Genomic DNA, 18,010 nt, shown 5'->3' with positions numbered 1-18,010 from the left:
ACCAGGAACGGCTGAGCAGCCCCCTCTAGCCAATGTTTCCACTCCTCCAAGGCTTGTTTTACTGCCAGTAGTTCAAGATTGCCCACGTCATAGTTCCTTTCCGCTCGGGACAACTTACGGGAGAGATAAGCGCAGGGATGGAGCTTATTATCCTTTGCAGCCCGCTGAGAGAGAACTGCCCCCACACCGAGGTTAGCGGCATCCACCTCTACCACGAACTGTCGAAGTGGATCTGGGATGGTGAGGATGGGAGCAGAGGTGAACATCTCCTTTAGGCCTTGAAAAGCGTTAGCAGCTTTGGAGTTCCATTCAAAAGGGACATGAGGAGAGGTAAGTACATGTAGCGGGAAAGCAATAGAACTGAAATTCCTGATGAAACGTCTATAAAAATGTGCAAACCCCAGGAACTGCTGTCGTTTTTTCCTGTTAACAGGAACTGGCCACTCAGCCAAGGCACTGACCTTGGCAGGGTCCATCTTTATTTGACCGGGGGCAATGATGAAACCCAGGAACGATGTGGTTTGGACATGGAACTCGCACTTCTCTGCTTTGACATAAAGTTGGTTCTGTAGCAGGCGGTCGAGGACTTGACGGACATGCTGCTGGTGGGTTATGTTGTCAGGAGAAAAAATCTAAATGTCATCAAGATATACAAACACAAACTTATTCAGGAAGTCCCCCAACACCTCATTTATGAGGGCCTGAAACACTGCCGGTGCGTTTGTCAAGCCAAAAGGCATCACTAGGTACTCATAGTGTCCACTTGGTGTGTTAAATCCAGTCTTCCATTCGTCCCCCTCCCTGATTCTCACCAAATGATAAGCATTCCTTAAAACCAGTTTGGTGAAAATGTCGGCGTCAAAGGTTCAAAGGTGGAGCAGATGAGTGGGAGAGGGTACCTGTTTTTGATGGTGATTGCGTTCAGAGGGCTGTAATCTATACAGGGCCGGAGTGATCCATCCTTTTTGTCAACGAAAAAGAAGCCCGCTCCCACCGGTGACGAGGAAGGGCGAATGAGTCCGGTCTGCAAGGAGCTCTCAATATAATTGTTCATGGCCTCCCTTTCAGGTCCGGAAAGAGAGTAGAGGCGACCCTTGGGAATGGGGGAGCCAGGTACCAAGTTTATAGCGCAGTCATTAGGCCTATGTGGTGGCAGGGCAGTGGCTCAGGCTTTACTAAAAACTTCCTTCAGATCCCAATAGCAACTGGGCACCTTGGACTTGTCAGGGAAATCTTGCTCCTGTACTTGGATAGCCTCAGTCATTTCTGTACATGCAATCTGGACAACATTTTGGGTCTCAATCCTTCTAGCATGGGGAGTGTTGTCACCAGTCTTATTGTCTCTCAAACAGAAATGTTTGCAGTCCTCTCCCCATCCACTCTCCAAGATCTCCAGTCTATGTGTGGGTTGTGCTTGACTAACCATTGGTAACCAAGAATAAGTGGATGCTGAGCAGAGTCAAATAAATGGAAAGTGATGTGTTCAGTATGTGTTGCATTTATGGTTATTTCAATGGGCATAGTACAATGGGTAACGGTAAACAATAACCGACCATCCAGAGCAGAGGCCTTTAACGGTTGCTTCAAACATCTGCACCAGAGTCTATGAAAACATGTCTGTCTACTTTTACCTGTACCTGTGTCAATGTACGAGGAGGGAATCCAGATGACAGTCGGCTCACCAGAGTCCTCCTCGTCCCTGATGAGCCCGACCTTTTACTGTACAAGAAGCCAGGAGGTGCACCTGCTCCCCACAGTAAAAACACCTGCCCTCCTGAATGCGCCGAAGACGTTCCTCCGGAGTCAACTTTGCCCGACCCAACTGCATGGGCTCATCTGAGACACTAGGGAGCACTCTTCTCTCAGGAGGAGTATCGGCAGGAGGTCTCCAGGCGGGATGATGGCTTGGTGTGTCTCCTTGGTGTCGAGGCAGACGTGCCACATTCTTGAACCTTTCTTTTTGTCTTTGGGCCAGTCTATTGTCTATTCGAACTGCCAGTGAAATGACAGAATCCAAGTCTTCTGGGAGGTCCAAAGGTATTAACTGGTCTTTAATGGAATCAGAAAGACCAGACAAAAAGGCGTCGAGCAGTGCTGAAGAATTCCAGCCACTATCTGCTGCAAGAGTCCTGAACCCAATGGCATAGTCCGATACTCTGCGCTGGCTCTGCTTAATCTGCATCAGTGCTCTGGCTACCCCTCTTCCAGGAGCCGTGCGATTAAACACCTTGGTGAGTGTGTCTTTAAATACATCCAGAGAATTACAGGCAGGTGAATCTCTCGCCCATTCGGACGTAGCCCAGGCCGCTGCTCTCCCCGTTAAGTGGCTCACCATGAAGGCCACTTTAGAGTGATCAGTGGGAAATGCAGCAGGGTTAAATTTATAATGGAGATCACAATGAACAATGAAAGGGCGACAGTCACCGGAATCTCCGGAGAATCGCTCTGGAGATGCCAGACGAGGCGGTGGAGCATGAGGTGGCACATGGTCAGCTGGAGCAGTTGGTGTGGAAGCAACAGCAGGAGACTGAGGGGATGAACCAGCTTCCAGGTGAGCGAGGACATGGTGCAGCTGTTCGGCAAGGTGATTCACCTGAGTATTGACGGAGACTCGAACATTTTCCTGACGGCCGGTCAGGTCCCTCACCCCCAGGTTGATGGCGCCCAGCTGCTCCTCATGCTGGTGTAGTCTCATTCCTTGAGCTCGCAGAGCTATCTTCACTGTCTCTGAATCCGCTGGGTCCATATTTTGGTCAGTTGGTACTGTTATGAACCGAGACACAGGACGCAGGACCCAAAAGCAGGACTCGAAGACAGTTGTCCAAAAATAGAATGTTCTTTAATAACAAAAACTAAATCGTACTTTCAAAAAATAGAAAGCAGTTAAATAGCCAAAGCTAAGTTGTACAGCAACACAAAAACTCACTTGGCAAAAGGTCTAAATCTCGAGGTAGGTATCAGGAGTCAAAAAGACCCAGGTTCTCACGACATGAAACATAACGAACTGACAAAGGAACAAAGAAACACCAGGGCTACAGTATATAGGTGAGGGGGATGGGCACAGGTGAAAACAATCAGGGCAGGGCCAAGCAATCTCAAGGGCGGGAAACACACAAAGGCAGGAAATGTGGGATCTGGAATGAGAGGAAAGATTACTTTCAAAATAAAAACAGGAAGTGACAAGATCAAAACACAAAACTAGAGTAAAAACATAACTAAACCTAACATATCTGTCGAGTCACAACACTCCCCTCCTCGAGTCCTCCGCTCGCATCTCCTGTGGGCAGGACTAAGTCTCGAGGATAGGAGTCGAGGAGGGGAAATTTGAGAAATGAGAAAGGGCCAAGGAGAACAGAATTACAAAATAAAACCCAAAACAAGACAGACTAAACTAAAAACGTGACAAAACAATAGGATTGTGACAATTCCGAGAAAGAAAATGCAGGATGCTTTGTTCAACCGTCCACCTCACGACACAACAAGACTCCAGGAAGTCACCGTCGGATAATAGCCCTCTGACTTTTTCACATGTTTTTGATTGTTTAGTGATTATACAAACAATATTTGATCAGTAATGCTAAGCTAAAGGAACTGGCTTCGGTTTGTATCTGCATTAAAATGACAGACATGACAGTGGTTGTACCTTCTTATCCAGCTCTTGACAAAATACCATCAAAAATAATGGTTTGTTATTAAAGATTTTTAACAGTGCACTCAAGATGATTCAATCTGCCCATTTTGGATAACAATGTCTCATGAAGAGCCCTTTTATTAGGGTTTTTAAGGTGCAACTAATGGTTTTATCAATCAATAATGTGTGCTGCCTTGCAGATAAGTTACTGGATATTAGAGGAAAGAAAGCATGAAATAACAAAAAGGAAATTGTCAAAAGATAAAAGAGGTTTACAATCTCTCTTTAAGCTTTGAGCGTGGATGATGGGAAGTTACAATCCCCCCTTCCTGGACAGTGAGTGCATAAAAGTAAATCTTGGAAAACGGATATCGATTGTGCAGTCATAAAGTCGCCATTGCGTTTTTACTTCTCAATTATCAGTCACAAATCAAATTGGACTGCAGGAATTCCAACACAAACCTGTTGAGCCACAGCAGACACTTGTTATTCAACATATATATTAGGTTGGAGTCCCAGTAGCATGGAGTAATAAGATTGCCCGAGACAAAGAAATCAATTTCTCGGTTGCTTTACCGTCTATTTCAATAACCTTTGAGCTTTTATGCCGGCCAGTTTACATTAGCAACACCAGTCTCTAGATCCTAAACAGTCCTGTCACAGCAGTTTATAATGTGAACTTTTAAAAAGCAAAGATTTATGTAGTCTGAATAAGTACGTTTCAGACCAAATGCTCCACAGGGAGAAGTGTCGGGAGTGTTGCTGTTACTTACACACACACACACACACACACACACACACACACACACACACACACACACACACACACACACACACACACACACACACACACACCTATTCAAGCGAAACCTGCATTCATTTCTTTTCTTTCCATTTAAGACATCAACAAATGCAATCCCAAATCCAACACCCAAATATCTGCTTTCATGGTGAAAATCAATGGCCAAGCTGGACAGAGTTGTAGTGGCCATATCAAGAAATCAATGCAGGCTTATTAACCGAGCTTTCTTTACTGCTGACACTAAGTGTGCGTGTGTGCGTGTGTGTGTGTGTGCGTGTGTGCGTGCGTGCGTGCGTGCGTGCGTGCGTGCGAGCGCTTACATGGCTGCCAGTTTGTATCCGACTTGGCCCGACTCTTTGACTGATGGCTGGTTGTGTGCGGGATGTGCGAGTGTTAAGCATGCGTGTGTCCGCCAGTCAGTGTGTGTCCCTGACTGTCGGTGGCTAGTGTACAAGTGCTACTTTGCGTTCCGCATGTTTATGAGCGTGTGTGTGTGTGTGTGTGTGTGTGTGTGTGTGTGTGTGTGTGTGTGTGTGTGTGTGTGTGTGTGTGTGTGTGTGTGTGTGTGTGTGTGTGTGTGTGTGTGTGTGTGTGTGTGTGTGTGTGTGTGTGTGTGGTCGGGACTATCGCTCAAAGTCACTATGCTACTCTTGGTTTAGTGCTACAGTGTTCTCAAAGCGCCCCGGCCTCGGTCTATTTGTGGACAAAAGGATGCTCTGAGACAAATGATTTAGCACCTGTCAGTCACAGCAGAAGGACGAGGGATGAGAAAAAAGGAAGAGGTCAGAGATGGGGGGGGAACATGATGGAGGCTTTTGGAGAAAAATCATGAAGGGAGGAGGGGAAAGGGGGGAAAGTTCAGGAAGGAGAAAAATACTTGGAAATGACAGCTTCTATTTCTGTTGAGCTGTTTGCCTAACAGAAGCTCAAAGGAATGGTGCCTGGCCTTCGGGCCCAGAGAGCAAACCTTTTCCTCATCACAAGAGTTACCATAACAACGGATGACGCCGACCTGCACTGGTGACAGCGCGGGGATGTGAACTTTGCTTCTGCCTCCAGCGCTCCGACTGTCTGCTGCACCTCCGACACATCAACACCCACCCTCCTGTGAAGAAAAAGAGCAAATAAAAACATAAGTGAATTTTCTGTGTTGTTAATGTTTGGCCACCAAAGCTGCAATTGTTAAGCAGAGGATGATCTGTTTGTAGCTTGAGAAAAAACAAAGGGCTTTGTCACAAAGAAAGAGACAATTGTAATTTCAGAAAAGGCCCAAACAAACAACTTGAAGCCAGTATCAAATAATGTTTGCGGAGCCGCATACTGATACTGAATGCACAACAGGCTTTGTGTGATGTCTTACGGAATTAGTTAAAGTCATAGTGGCGGGGTTGCTTTAAAGAAGGCGTATTCTGCTCATTTACAGGTCCATATTTGTATTTTGTTCCTCTACTGTGACAAAAAGCTCTTTATTTTTCTCATGCTGCCTGTGCTGCAGCACCTCTTTTCACCCTCTGTCTGAAACTAGATCCCAATCTGCTCTGATTGGGTAGCTGGCCGGCTCTGTTGTGATTGGTCAACCGCTTAGATGTTTCTCGCTCCTTAGCCTATCATGTACAATGTGGAGCGCTAGCCAATAGAAACCTGAGTGTTACATAGTGATGTGACTACGTTACGAGTCCAATAGAGGCGTTTCATAAGGGGGGGGGGGGGGGGAGTTTGTGGGAGAGAAACTCCCTCTGGAGGGAACTTTTCAGCCTTTGCAGACCATTTACATGCACACAAACCTAGAAAACACACTACAGGAAAGGGAAACCCCCCAAAACAATAATACAGCCTCTTAAAAAATGTAATCCGTTATAGTTACCTGAAAAATGTTTTACTTGATTACCCTAATCTAAGTATCCCAATATTATGGTGATGTAACTTGATTACGTTCTGTTATTTTCAGATGGCCTCAACATCAAAGGCAATGCAAAATAATTGAAAGAGAAAAATATGGATATTATTACGTGTATTATGCAAGACAACAAACCAATGTAGGCAAGGGTTAGGGCAGTGGTTCTCAAAGTGGGGGGCGCGCCCCCCCTGGTGGGCGCAGAGGCATGCCAGGGGGGGCGCGAGAGACGAGGAGGAAAAATGGTTATAAAAAAAAAAAAAAAAAAGATTTAAAAAAAAAAAAAAAGAAATCATAATTTGAAAAATTATTGATTCGAAAATAATATGATGCAGTACAGTACTATTACGTCTGGGTCTCTGTTTCATTAAAGCTCGGCTCTGTGTGTGTGTGTGGAACGAGCCATTTTGTGTGCGCGTGAGAGAGAGAGAGCGCACCGGTACTGGAGATCGTTGTTGTTAGCTTCTGGTGCTAGCGAGCTACGCTAACGGATATAAGGAGTTTTTTCAACAACAAAGTGGAGGAGAGTCCTCTCCTGTCAGACTGAGAGCTAAAGGACTCTCTCAGTGTTATCTCAGTGGGTCTCAAATGTTTTGGTCACCATTAATGTAAATAATTATTTCCGAGGCACACGTTTATATGATCATTATAGTTATAAAAAAATAAGAGAATAAATGAAAAACAGGTATGAAATACTATATGACAGTAAAACAAGAATAAAGTTTAAAAGGGTGATTTGTAAAATATCCATCAAGAAAAAGTAAATCTGTTTACATTTCTGTTTCATATGGGTGTTGAGAGATGTATCCATAGATCTCTTCCTTTCGCTCTCAAAGTGCACCAGATTGATGCTTTTAACTTCAATATTTAAAAATAAATCTTCCCGGGGAAGCTTGCCCCCGGACCCCCCTATGTGACGTCCACACACCACCTATAAAAATAGCACTTTATCCCTGCTTACACCTATATGCCGTGAGCTGAATATCGAGCCTTCATTGTAACAGTCGCGGGTACGTTGTGTATTTGCGTGGGGATTGTTGCAGTAGAAAATTCCACTGTAGCGACCGGTACATTAATGGGAAACCCTAAATGTTTGAGCACCCTCTATGAAACGTCAAGCTACCCCACAGCACCCCCAAAATAAATCTCTGGCGCCGCCACTGAGCCTGATTATTCGTTTTGGGGGGGCCCGACTTTTTTTTTTCTCCAAAGGGGGGGCCTGACAGAAAAAGTTTGAGAACCACTGGGTTAGGGGAATCAGACAGTAATCTGATGATGGTTTTTTCAAAATGTAACTGTAAGGAAATGCTGTTAACTTTTTTTTATCGTGGTTATCCCATTACATTTAAGCCTGGATGCCCTGATAGGTCTTCCCTGTTTTCGTACACAAACATCATCCTATTTACACATATTTACACAGTCAATAGAGATATATTGCTGACCTGGATATTTCCCGCCAAACAAAGTCTCTCCCCCATCCATGAAAACGGCGAGAGCGGTTTAGCTAACGAGCATCTGATTGTGCAGATTACGCATGTTCCGCTGAGGATTACTGCGACTGAAATGAACAAATTGACCTCTTACCACTGAAATCCCACATCAGCATGACACAAGATGAGCAGAGTGAGTGCAAACTGAATCTGAAATGGAAGAGCAAAAGCCGTAAAACAAGTTGCAGTCAGCAGCATTATTTTTAGAAAAAACATCCCGCGAGTGTTTTTCATTGTGTCTTCTCTGTTTGCAGACACTGATGACTCTATAGGTGAACACTCAAACCATGGCATGATTGCCTCTGAGGCTTTATTTAAACTCAATGTAAAAGTGAAATAAGCAATAGAAATGCATAAGCTATTTTCTCTACCTGGCAGCGTGTCATTTGCATTGATGTCTGGCTCATATTCTAACAACAAATATCAGACTCTGCACCCTGTTCTGTGAGTATTCTTAGCCGAGGGGCAGGCGGGCGTCTTCTTCTCTGGTTCCCTACTGAGACTTCTCAGGCAAGTCAAAGCTATTTAAAAGTCATCTCACAGCGAGAAGTAGCAAAAGCTCAATGACAGACCAAGGCCTTATTCAAAATTCAATTTTTCCGCTTTCCCTCCCCAACAATAGAAGTACATCATTTCTCTCCTACGCTTGTTTGGGGAGCGCTCTGGAGAGGAAATGGCATGCTTTTGTTAATAAGTGTCTCTCTCTGTTTCGCTGAGAGAAGACGATTGAAAGGCTTATGTAGGTCACATTGTATTAATCTACCCGGCTATCCTCGTAAATGCTTTCAAACATGCAATATTAAAAATCCAGTTCATCATTACTCATTTCCTTAATAATGCAGTACGGCTGCACAGTAAATGACTTCTCAGGCGCTGAAATAGTGATCCCATTGCTTTTGCACTTAGGCAGTAAATTACTGGTTTGGATTATAGCGCAACAAATGAGACACGCTTGATATCAATCTGACAGAATAGTTCAAACACCCTGCAAACTGAATATTGTGCAGCTTCAAGACCCTCTAATCCCTCATCAGTAATGAGATCTGTGTGCATTCAAATAATTAATAATCTAGATCATATCCAAATGATTCCGCACGAGATGCAAATGCCATCAATTATCCGTCTGAGTGATTCCACAATCTTAAGCAAACTAGAGATTTCACAAGTCAGACAGGCTCAATGGGATATGGAACCAAGGCCGTGGTGCACATGAATGTTTTATAATATTGTCAGACTTGTGATTGGATCAATGACATGGCGGCTTCTTTCGGTTTAATAAATTTACAACTGATTGACAGGCTCAGTGTGACATTTCAACACATATGTTATCTCCAACGCTGCAGTATGTTCAGGTTATCTTTTGCCGATTAACTATTGTGAACACCGCCGGGCTGCATGATATTGGATGTCCAACATGAACTGCAGAGCGAGACAATAAATCCCTCCTGGGCTGTATAGGAAAAAAAAAAGTGCACGGATGAGTTGCTCAGTAATGGGTTTATATCAAAGGAAGATATTGCTGTAAGGTGAAGCTAGCGGCCGACACTGATGTTTTTTGATCAGATGATTAGAGCTGCTTGCCGATTGAGGTTTGCTTTGAGAAAGTAAACATGGTTTCAAAGATTACCAGGGTCAAAACGGAAGCCTCCATCTCTTTGCTGCACATTTCCACGAGTGTGTGTTTGGGACAAAGTAAGACAAAGAGAGAGACGGAAATAGAAGGAGTGTGAGTGTGTTTGCGCATGCATTAAAAAGGCGAGAGAGGTCCTTGAGGCAACCTGCACATCTTTTTATCCCATCTTTAATTAATTGAAGCCCATAATAGAAGCTGCTGCAATTCCACTGACTAGACACAGTTGAATGCAAACCAGGCGGGGAAAAGGACATATGTTCCCAATGCTTTTTTTATAATAATAATAATCAATTTTATTTACAAGCGCACTTTTCATTTGAGTAAACAAGTGCTTTTTATCAAGCCTCCCTTGCCATTTCACAACAATCTGCATGTGTAACAGATCTGCAGCCACTGTCAATCTTTCCATGTTGGATGCATTACCCTGAAGGAAATGGGTTGTAACTGAGTGATTGATGTGTCTATTCTCTTCCCTCTCAAGGTTTTGTCTCTGAAGGTCTACCGTAAAAACTGCCATGGTCATCTCGTGGCTCTCCTGCCTCGCCCTCATCATCGGGACCCTCGTCCCTCGACCGTGCGTTGGTTGCCCGTCCGGCTGTCGCTGCTACAGCCTAACAGTGGAGTGCGGATCTCTAGGGATCAAAGAAATCCCGCATGGTGTCCCCTCTGTAACCGAGGTCAGTTGGCTGATCGACCATAATTGAGGGTGCTAGCTCACATAATGTAGCATGGCAGCTGACCCCCCCCCCCCTCCCCCATTCACCCTTCCGCATCAGTGCTTTTGTATCTGTTAACTCCCTCGCTGATCCATTCTTATTACCCTGAAATGATTGTGGTTCATCAATTCGCCGTGACCCTCTTTGATGCGAGCCTGAGGGGGGGGCTGCGCTGTTGCCTGTGTAATTATTCATTCTTGCTCAGAAAGTGACTCTTGCACACTCTCTGATCATCTGTTGAGAAGATGTTAAACATTACATGTCTTTTCCTCCCGGGGTTCAGGCCCCACAACATTACTGCAGCCCATGAATATTAATGAAGACCATAGCGCATAAATTGTTCCATTAACCTCAATCAGCAGGTCTATCTCGTTGATCATTCTTCAACTCAGGGGCCGTGTTTGCTTCCTTCGAAAAACATCTCCAGTGGTTGCACAAGCCATGCATTGTGGGTCAAGCACAAAGTGTGTAGTTCCAATCAGTCAAACATTTATTTTTTGTTTGCTGACAAGGTCTGTGATTTCTGCAGCATTTGGCAAAATAAGTGAGCCACAATGGAAAGGGAACATGCTGCAGAACCCACATTGTCAGAGCCATTACTATCTGGAACTTGCTCGTTCCACATTGTTTGTAATGCCTACATTAACATATATCCAAAGCTCTGCACAGCCCAATGAGCGCAGACAGCTTTTACAGTGGCCCCGTTGTTAATGTAATCTCTCCTCATGGTTAATACATTTTTCTACTCGGTGAGCACAGCACAGCAACAGGCCACGCTCACACTCTTGTAGAAAACAAATTCAAACATCACATCTCCTCCACTGTGTCTCTAATGTAATTCATTTGTGATCACTCCACTGATTTGATTTACCCTGTCTCCGCTGCAGACCATTTTCCTCCAGGACAACGCTATAGTGCAGATCCGTCTTCAGGACCTGCCTCGCCTTGGCAGCCTTCATTACCTCTACCTTCAGAATAATAGCATCTCAGCCCTGGAGCCGGGGGCGTTCCTCAGCCAGGGGCAGCTGCTGGAGCTGGCCCTCAACGGTAACCTCATCCACCTGGTCACTCCGGACATGTTTCGGGGTCTGGAGCACCTCCGGATCCTGTACCTCGCCGGGAATCAGATCAGTAAAGTGCAGGACTACACCTTCAGGGGACTGCAGGTTAATGAGATGAGATAATGGAATGGATTAATGGATGGATGGATAAAAATGTTTAAAGTAAGGCTGTCATTAATGCTGTGGACTAATCTGGAAACATGATGCTTTTACCACATAACTAATTTTGACACCAACTTCCTTCCTTAATTCCAGCTCTGGTGTTTACTATGAATATTGTATTGCAATGAAAATACAAAGAAAGCTTTGAAATTGGCACAAGCTACAAGTATTATAATGCCTGAAGACCACTGTAAGAATGATCATTACCTCAGTGTAACGGCAAACCCATGAAAACGTTCTGCACTCGTTTTCTTTGGGTGCTGTTGTCGGGAAACGAAAATCTGGACCCAATTGCAAAATGACAGATTTTTATAAAAGTATAAACAGAAAGTGAGCTTTATTAAATTAAAGCAGGTACAAATAAACACTAACTAAAACTGAAGGAACATGCAAGGTAAAAACAAAAGGAAAAGTTGCAAAGCAAAAAGAGTAACAAAAACAAGATGATAGATGAGGAAAATCCAGAATGATACAGGCAGGTAGCCAGGAACTCTGACAGACTGAACCAAACTAGGGAAACAATGACAACGAACTGACAGGGAACACTATAGAAGACAGGGATGTATACATACAAAACTAATCATAAAGACAAGACACAGCTGGAAAAAACACAAGGGCAGAAGGTCAACAAAATCAGACAATCACACAGGCGGGAAAATATAAAGACATGAAGTAAAACAAGACAAGACACAAGGAGAAAAGGCATTTCAAAATAAAAAACTAAGATGACAGGTGTGGGAAAAATGATGGAAATGCACTTTGCTGAAGCATGCGTCAGTTGTGTGAAGTTGCACATGTGTGAGACATTGCAGACAAAATTACCCCTGTAGTGGTGGTCGCACTAAGAATACCATCATACTTTCACATTATACAGAGGGTAATCACAGCAGCTCTAGTGACAGTAGGTTTTTGGATGCTATACAATGTCAGAAATGTGTCTGACTTCTTGCCAATAATTCAGAAATTATCAAAACGTAGTTAATATATAGTAATACAGCAACCAACCTTTTGATTTCTTAGCAGTCTTCAGTTGTTTTTGGTAAAGGGAAAAAGCTTAACTTTTGCTAGCAAAGCTCAAGCTACTCCAATACAGGATACCTTTTTAAGACTTAAATAGGATGACGTCTGCAACTGTAAATCCATGACATGACAACATGTCGGATTAAGCCCTAGCATACTGTAATACAGTGCAGACTGAGTCAAGTGGAATTGAGTCATCCTGTCTTTATACTTTGACATCACTTTTCCTCCTCCTTTAACATTTGCCTTTCTCTGCTTTATGTCTTTATGCCATCTGCAGCGTCTGCAGGAACTTCACCTGCAAGAGAACAGCATAGAGCTGCTGGCTGAGCAGGCTCTGTCTGGCTTGTCATCTCTGGCTCTGTTGGACCTCAGCAGAAATCACCTCCGCACCCTGGGGGCTTCGTCACTCAAACCGCTTGTTAGCCTGCAGGTGCTCCGTGTCACAGGTAGGCAGAGCGTGAACAGAATACCTAAACACATAATGTCTGACTGTAATATGGCATAATCCTCCAAGATGTATTGGAATTCAAAGTGCCTTGAAAAGTGCTTCCATACCAAAACTTTTAAGAACTGGCTTCTTGCTCATGTCAATGAAAATGAAGTGCCTCTAAAAATGTTTTATCTATCAAAGGGTTTCATCAAGCCATAATCCTTTAATGAAAGAGTAATCCCTCAAAGACATAATTTAGAAAGAAAAATGTAAAGGCACACTGTATGCAAAAGGGACCTCCTGTTGAGGGCAATTAGTCCTGCACGGACCTTTATCCCCACGTCTTACCCAAAACTGTCTTGTGAGTTCGTGGCAGAACCATGAAACAAAAAAAACTCAAAATTATTTTAAATACCAATGAGAAAAATAAATAGGTGTCAGACAAAAGCGCCTTAGGGTCAATTTAGCAGCTGTTCTGGGACTTTCAACCTTATCACATGAGTTTGCTCAGACCTTCAAAATGTTATATCGTGTGCACTTCAGGAACCTTAACCCAAGTAAGGGCACTGTCACACATGCACACAAGCAAGGCAATGTTTTTGTTATCCCATAAATAGCACAGAATGGAAGTGAACATGAGGCGAATATTAATTGAGCCAATTTGTGACTTTGCTTGAAAAGTTGAAATTGGAAGAAAAATGAACACCAACATCTAGGTCCATTTAACATATTTTTTGGCGCTTTGTATCCTACCGAATGATATTCATCAGTTTGTTCTATAACCAAGAGATTCTCTGCCATACAGGTTCAAACTAGGGATTCAAAGTTGTCACTGGAAACAGCAGTTGACAAAACCATTCACTTGGTTAACTTTGTCTTTTCCATTCCTCATCTCCAGAAAACCCATGGCGTTGTGATTGTGCTCTAGGCTGGCTGAGAACCTGGATCAGCGAAGACGGACAGCGTCTGCTGAGCTCTGCCGAACAGCGGCGGCTGATGTGCTCTGAACCTCCTCGCCTCTCCCACCTCAGCCTGGTGGAGGTGGCTCCCAACAGTCTGGTCTGCATCCCACCTGTGGTGCAGCTGGAGCCAAGCCACCTGACTGTGCGATTAGGGGAGAGCCTCCGAGTCTCCTGCCAGGCCTCAGGATACCCTCAGCCCCAAGTGACCTGGAAGAAAGCCTCCCATGGCAAGGCCCAGTTATCACCTCGAGGCCTGGTTCAGGAGCTGGGACCCAATGGGGAGGTCTTCAGGCCTGGAGCTGGAGGAGTGGTTACAGCCCTGCCCAGCAGTGGAGGGATCAAGATTGGAGGTGTTGGAGGAATCCAGGGGCTTGTGCGTGGGACCGAGGAGGGCGGCGAGAGGGACAGCTTCGATCCGGACATGGGCAGCGGCATGCTGTTCCTCAGCAACGTGACTGTAGCACATGCTGGGCGTTACGAGTGTGAAGCCTGGAACCCCGGTGGTGTAGCCAAAGTCACCTTTCATCTGGCTGTCAACATGTCTTCTTCTTCATATTCATCCCAGTTCTGGCCACGTTTGAACATGCAATCCGTTGTTTCCTCTTCATCTAGCTCCTTCTATCAGCCAGAGGTTCTGGACGTTAGCCAGGAGCTGCTCTATGAACAGGACAGCATGGACTTCTATGCTCTTGGCCCTGCTACGCAGACCGCCATTGCTGTTGGTATCTCCTTGCTGGCACTAACTGCCGTTCTCCTGTTGATAATGATCTACACTCGTCACCAGCAGTTCCGCAAAGAAGAAGGAGGGTCCTACTGTACCAGCAAGGAAGAGAGCATCCTCTATGTGAACGACTACTCTGATGGACCCACCACGTTTGCGCAGCTCGAAGAGTACCGCGACGACCACGGCCACGAGATGTATGTTCTCAACAGAACCAAGCCTGTCATCGGCTCCACTTCATCCAGGTGTCCCATGATGAGTGGGTTTGTCCAGCAGAAGGGTATGAAAGAGGCTCTCCTGGACCACGAAATGGTGCAGACACTGACCAGATCAGGGGGGATGGGGCTTCGCAAAAACCCAGCGGACGGAAATGAGGGACCCCTTACAGCAGATCCTGAGGAGCTCTTCCTCAGTCAAAGTCTACTCTTCGGATCACAGGTTGCTTATGAAATCCATTGCTAAAGGGTTTAATAATGTTCAAATATGAACCAATATGTTGATGGACTTGAATAAAGACATAAAGGACCTTGGTGCAATCACAATCAGCGTCTCAGAGAATCTCATCTGATTGATTGTATTAAACTAATGGCGCATTTCCACTACAGCGCGGAGCTCGCTTTAAACGTACCGTGCCGTGCCCGGCCTGTTTTTGGTTGCGCTTCCACTCGGCGTAGTTCCGACTAGCTGGTACTATTTCACAGCTTTTCTGGCCCCATAAAATTGAGGTTCTTTCCGGGCCAACAACCAGGCTGAGTCGGGCTGAGTATGCTAAACTAGAGAGAGAATCGCTGGCAAGGGGGCTACAACTACAACAAAATTAACATATTTGACCGTAATTTAATTGTAATACACATTTCAAAATGATGCCGAAGTAACAACATACTGATACCGGTTAGTAAAAACCATGAATTAATGCTTTGACAAGTCTGCAGACAGATGGCAGGCGGAAAACCTTTTTAAAATGTGTGTTTTCTAAATGGAGCTTGGCTAAGCTAACGCAGTATATGCTCCGACCGTCCACACTCACAACAACAGCCTATACAGACATAAATAAAACAGCGACTGTATTCGCCATGACACAGACAGTCTGTGGTTTGTACTTGTTTAACTTTTATCTAGTTTCTGAACAGATATGAGGAGCTGTGAGCTTGAGTGCTAACAGCTAACGGCTGATGTTGGTTTTCTGTGGTTCGCATTGAAGATCACGTCACGGCTCCGCCTACACTGCGTTACTATGGTTACTGCCCCAGCTACTAAACTGTAATCGAAACGCAGCATAAAGTGAGCCTGGCTTAACAAGGCCTAACGAGGCCTAGCCATACCGAGCGAGGCCGAGCAAGGCCCTATAGTGGAAATGCGCCATAAGATTGGTCGGAGGGATGAACAGTGATAATTAGGGAATTGAACAACTGAACCATATCATTCTGTGTCCAAATCAACCCTTTAAAGATCATTATAAGTGGTTAACTTTATTAGAAATTGTTTGGATAACGGTTAATCTCCTCACAAAAGAGGCTGAGACTGTAACAATACGGATTAAAACAGTGAGTCTTATTTTGTACTTCTCTTTAGGTTCTGTTTTGTGTGTTTTGTCAGTATTCTGTGTAAATATAATGATGCTAATTTTCACTGTGTAGTGTCGATGTTTTGTGGACCATATTGCAAATCCCACTAGAATTAGACCTAAACTGATACTCCTACTGAAACTACATGTTCAATACCCATATGTTCGAGTGGGCGTGTGCTGGTGGATTTGTTTCAAGAGGTTAATTTTGAAGGCAGCATTCATTTCTAACATAGCATTGTATTTGTTCATGTTAACATGTTTTCTCTACTTATTTGTTCAGTACTAGAACAAGGAATTAACATTTCTATTGTCTGAAATGAAATCTCTGGTGAAATTAATTCCATTAATATTCCTCTGCAACAACCGTTCCAACGAGAATATTGTACACTATGTCTTGGGTTTCTACATAATAAAAATGTATTTTGAAAGATTCACTGCTTCCTTTCTTACAAGGTCAGTTCTAACTCAGCTGTTGTGCCCATTCTATTGTCACACTGTGCTGTAAAGCGTATTGCTTTTCTCTGCCTTCTTATTCTCCCTCTCAACCCATGACATGTAGCTAGTGAGTGTGATAGATATTTTTTCTAGAGACTCTGGCTCTCACTCGGTGTGTATAGGTCAGCCTTTGAGAGGTCTGTGTTTCACAACTCAGGTATGCTTTCAGTGCTACTTGTCGACAAAAATAGTAGAACGCAACAGGAAATGTGTTTGAAAACACAAAATCTGTTATTCAAATCTACTATAGTCCTAAAGCAATATTGATTTGAATTAAAAAAAAACAAATCAATAAATTAATTGAATAACATTTTTTTGTATGGAGGTCTTAGTAACTGTATTAATACCACTATTCCACAATAACTCAACAAGAAACACAACTGAAGGGCATGTTAAACCTTAACACATTTGAGTTAATATTAAAACTATAATTGGCACTGTTCACTAGCATCCCCAAAATACCAGTATGTTAAGCGGGGAAAAACATTGAATACAACACTTTATCTTTAACCAGTTTTTTTATAGTGATATGCTGTCAATTTAACAGACCTAATTGACATACAACACAGAGATATGGTATAACAATTGGTTGTACAGTCCAGATAAGCTAATAGATATCTAAGTTAAATGAATAGTTCAAAAAAAAATTAAACTTTGTTTCTAAGATATCCCAGTGTCAAACATGTGTTTATAGATTTTAATGGTAATAAAAGCACAAACAAAGTACTCAAAGTGCTTGGTTAGGATTTAGGGTTAGGGTTAAGGTTAGGGTTAGGGTTAGGGTTTTGGGGAACGTGCGGCACTCCGTAGGAGCGCAGCGTGGTGCACGGGCTCTCGGGTCAATATTTTGTGTTTAAAAACCTAATTTAAAACTCCTGAGTAAACCCAATACAAGTTTATAAAAGCCCTGTTTGGTCAGGGTTGAAAATGTTTTTTAAAAATTGAATAAAAGGGATAAAAGAGAGCAGCGGCTGCAGCACAGAGCGTATGCGGCGGGATTAAAACCTGTACTCCTGCCCCCCCGAGGGGGTCTACGCCGGTGGAGTGTCCGAGGCTGCGTCCCACAGCATCTGTTAAAAGACCTGGTAAGTGGGTTAAAAAACATCTGGCTAACAGGACCGAGGTTGACTTTGTTTAAAATCGGCATGCAGGTCAAATTAATGTTAAAAGATTATAAAATAAACACATAAAAGTGCTTTTAAAAATAAAGTATAATAAATCAACCCAAAATGTTAAAATATGTATAATATAAAACAAATATGTAAAATATACAATATAAAATACACACGGGTTAGTAGGCACACAGGGAGGGGAAATATCTTAAAATAAAGTCAACCAAGTGTCCCTAAAAGTGTTTAAAACCCAGACCGAGGTCTAGAGAGGTGGTGCAGGTGAGACATGGGAAACGCCTCGGATGATGTTT

General features: G+C 43.7%; 1 protein-coding gene across 2 annotated transcripts in view; it reads left to right on the top strand.

Moving 5' to 3' along the window:
• The window catches only part of lrrc24 (leucine rich repeat containing 24), a 31,465-nt gene extending 14,942 nt beyond the window's left edge, over window positions 1-16,523 (top strand). For both annotated transcript variants that reach the window (XM_079652418.1, XM_079652417.1), the window contains exons 2-5: window positions 9,932-10,127; window positions 11,054-11,332; window positions 12,690-12,858; window positions 13,741-16,523. In XM_079652418.1, the coding sequence (XP_079508544.1) occupies window positions 9,966-10,127; window positions 11,054-11,332; window positions 12,690-12,858; window positions 13,741-14,987 (1,857 nt within the window). In that variant the 5' untranslated portion in view covers window positions 9,932-9,965 and the 3' untranslated portion in view covers window positions 14,988-16,523. The remainder of the gene's footprint in view (window positions 1-9,931; window positions 10,128-11,053; window positions 11,333-12,689; window positions 12,859-13,740) is intronic.
• Window positions 16,524-18,010: the final 1,487 nt, after the last annotated feature.

This window comes from Notothenia rossii (assembly GCF_949606895.1).
Source record: "Notothenia rossii genome assembly, chromosome: 9".
In the NCBI taxonomy this organism is placed as follows: domain Eukaryota; kingdom Metazoa; phylum Chordata; class Actinopteri; order Perciformes; family Nototheniidae; genus Notothenia; species Notothenia rossii.
This window is presented reverse-complemented; position numbering and strand designations above follow the sequence as displayed.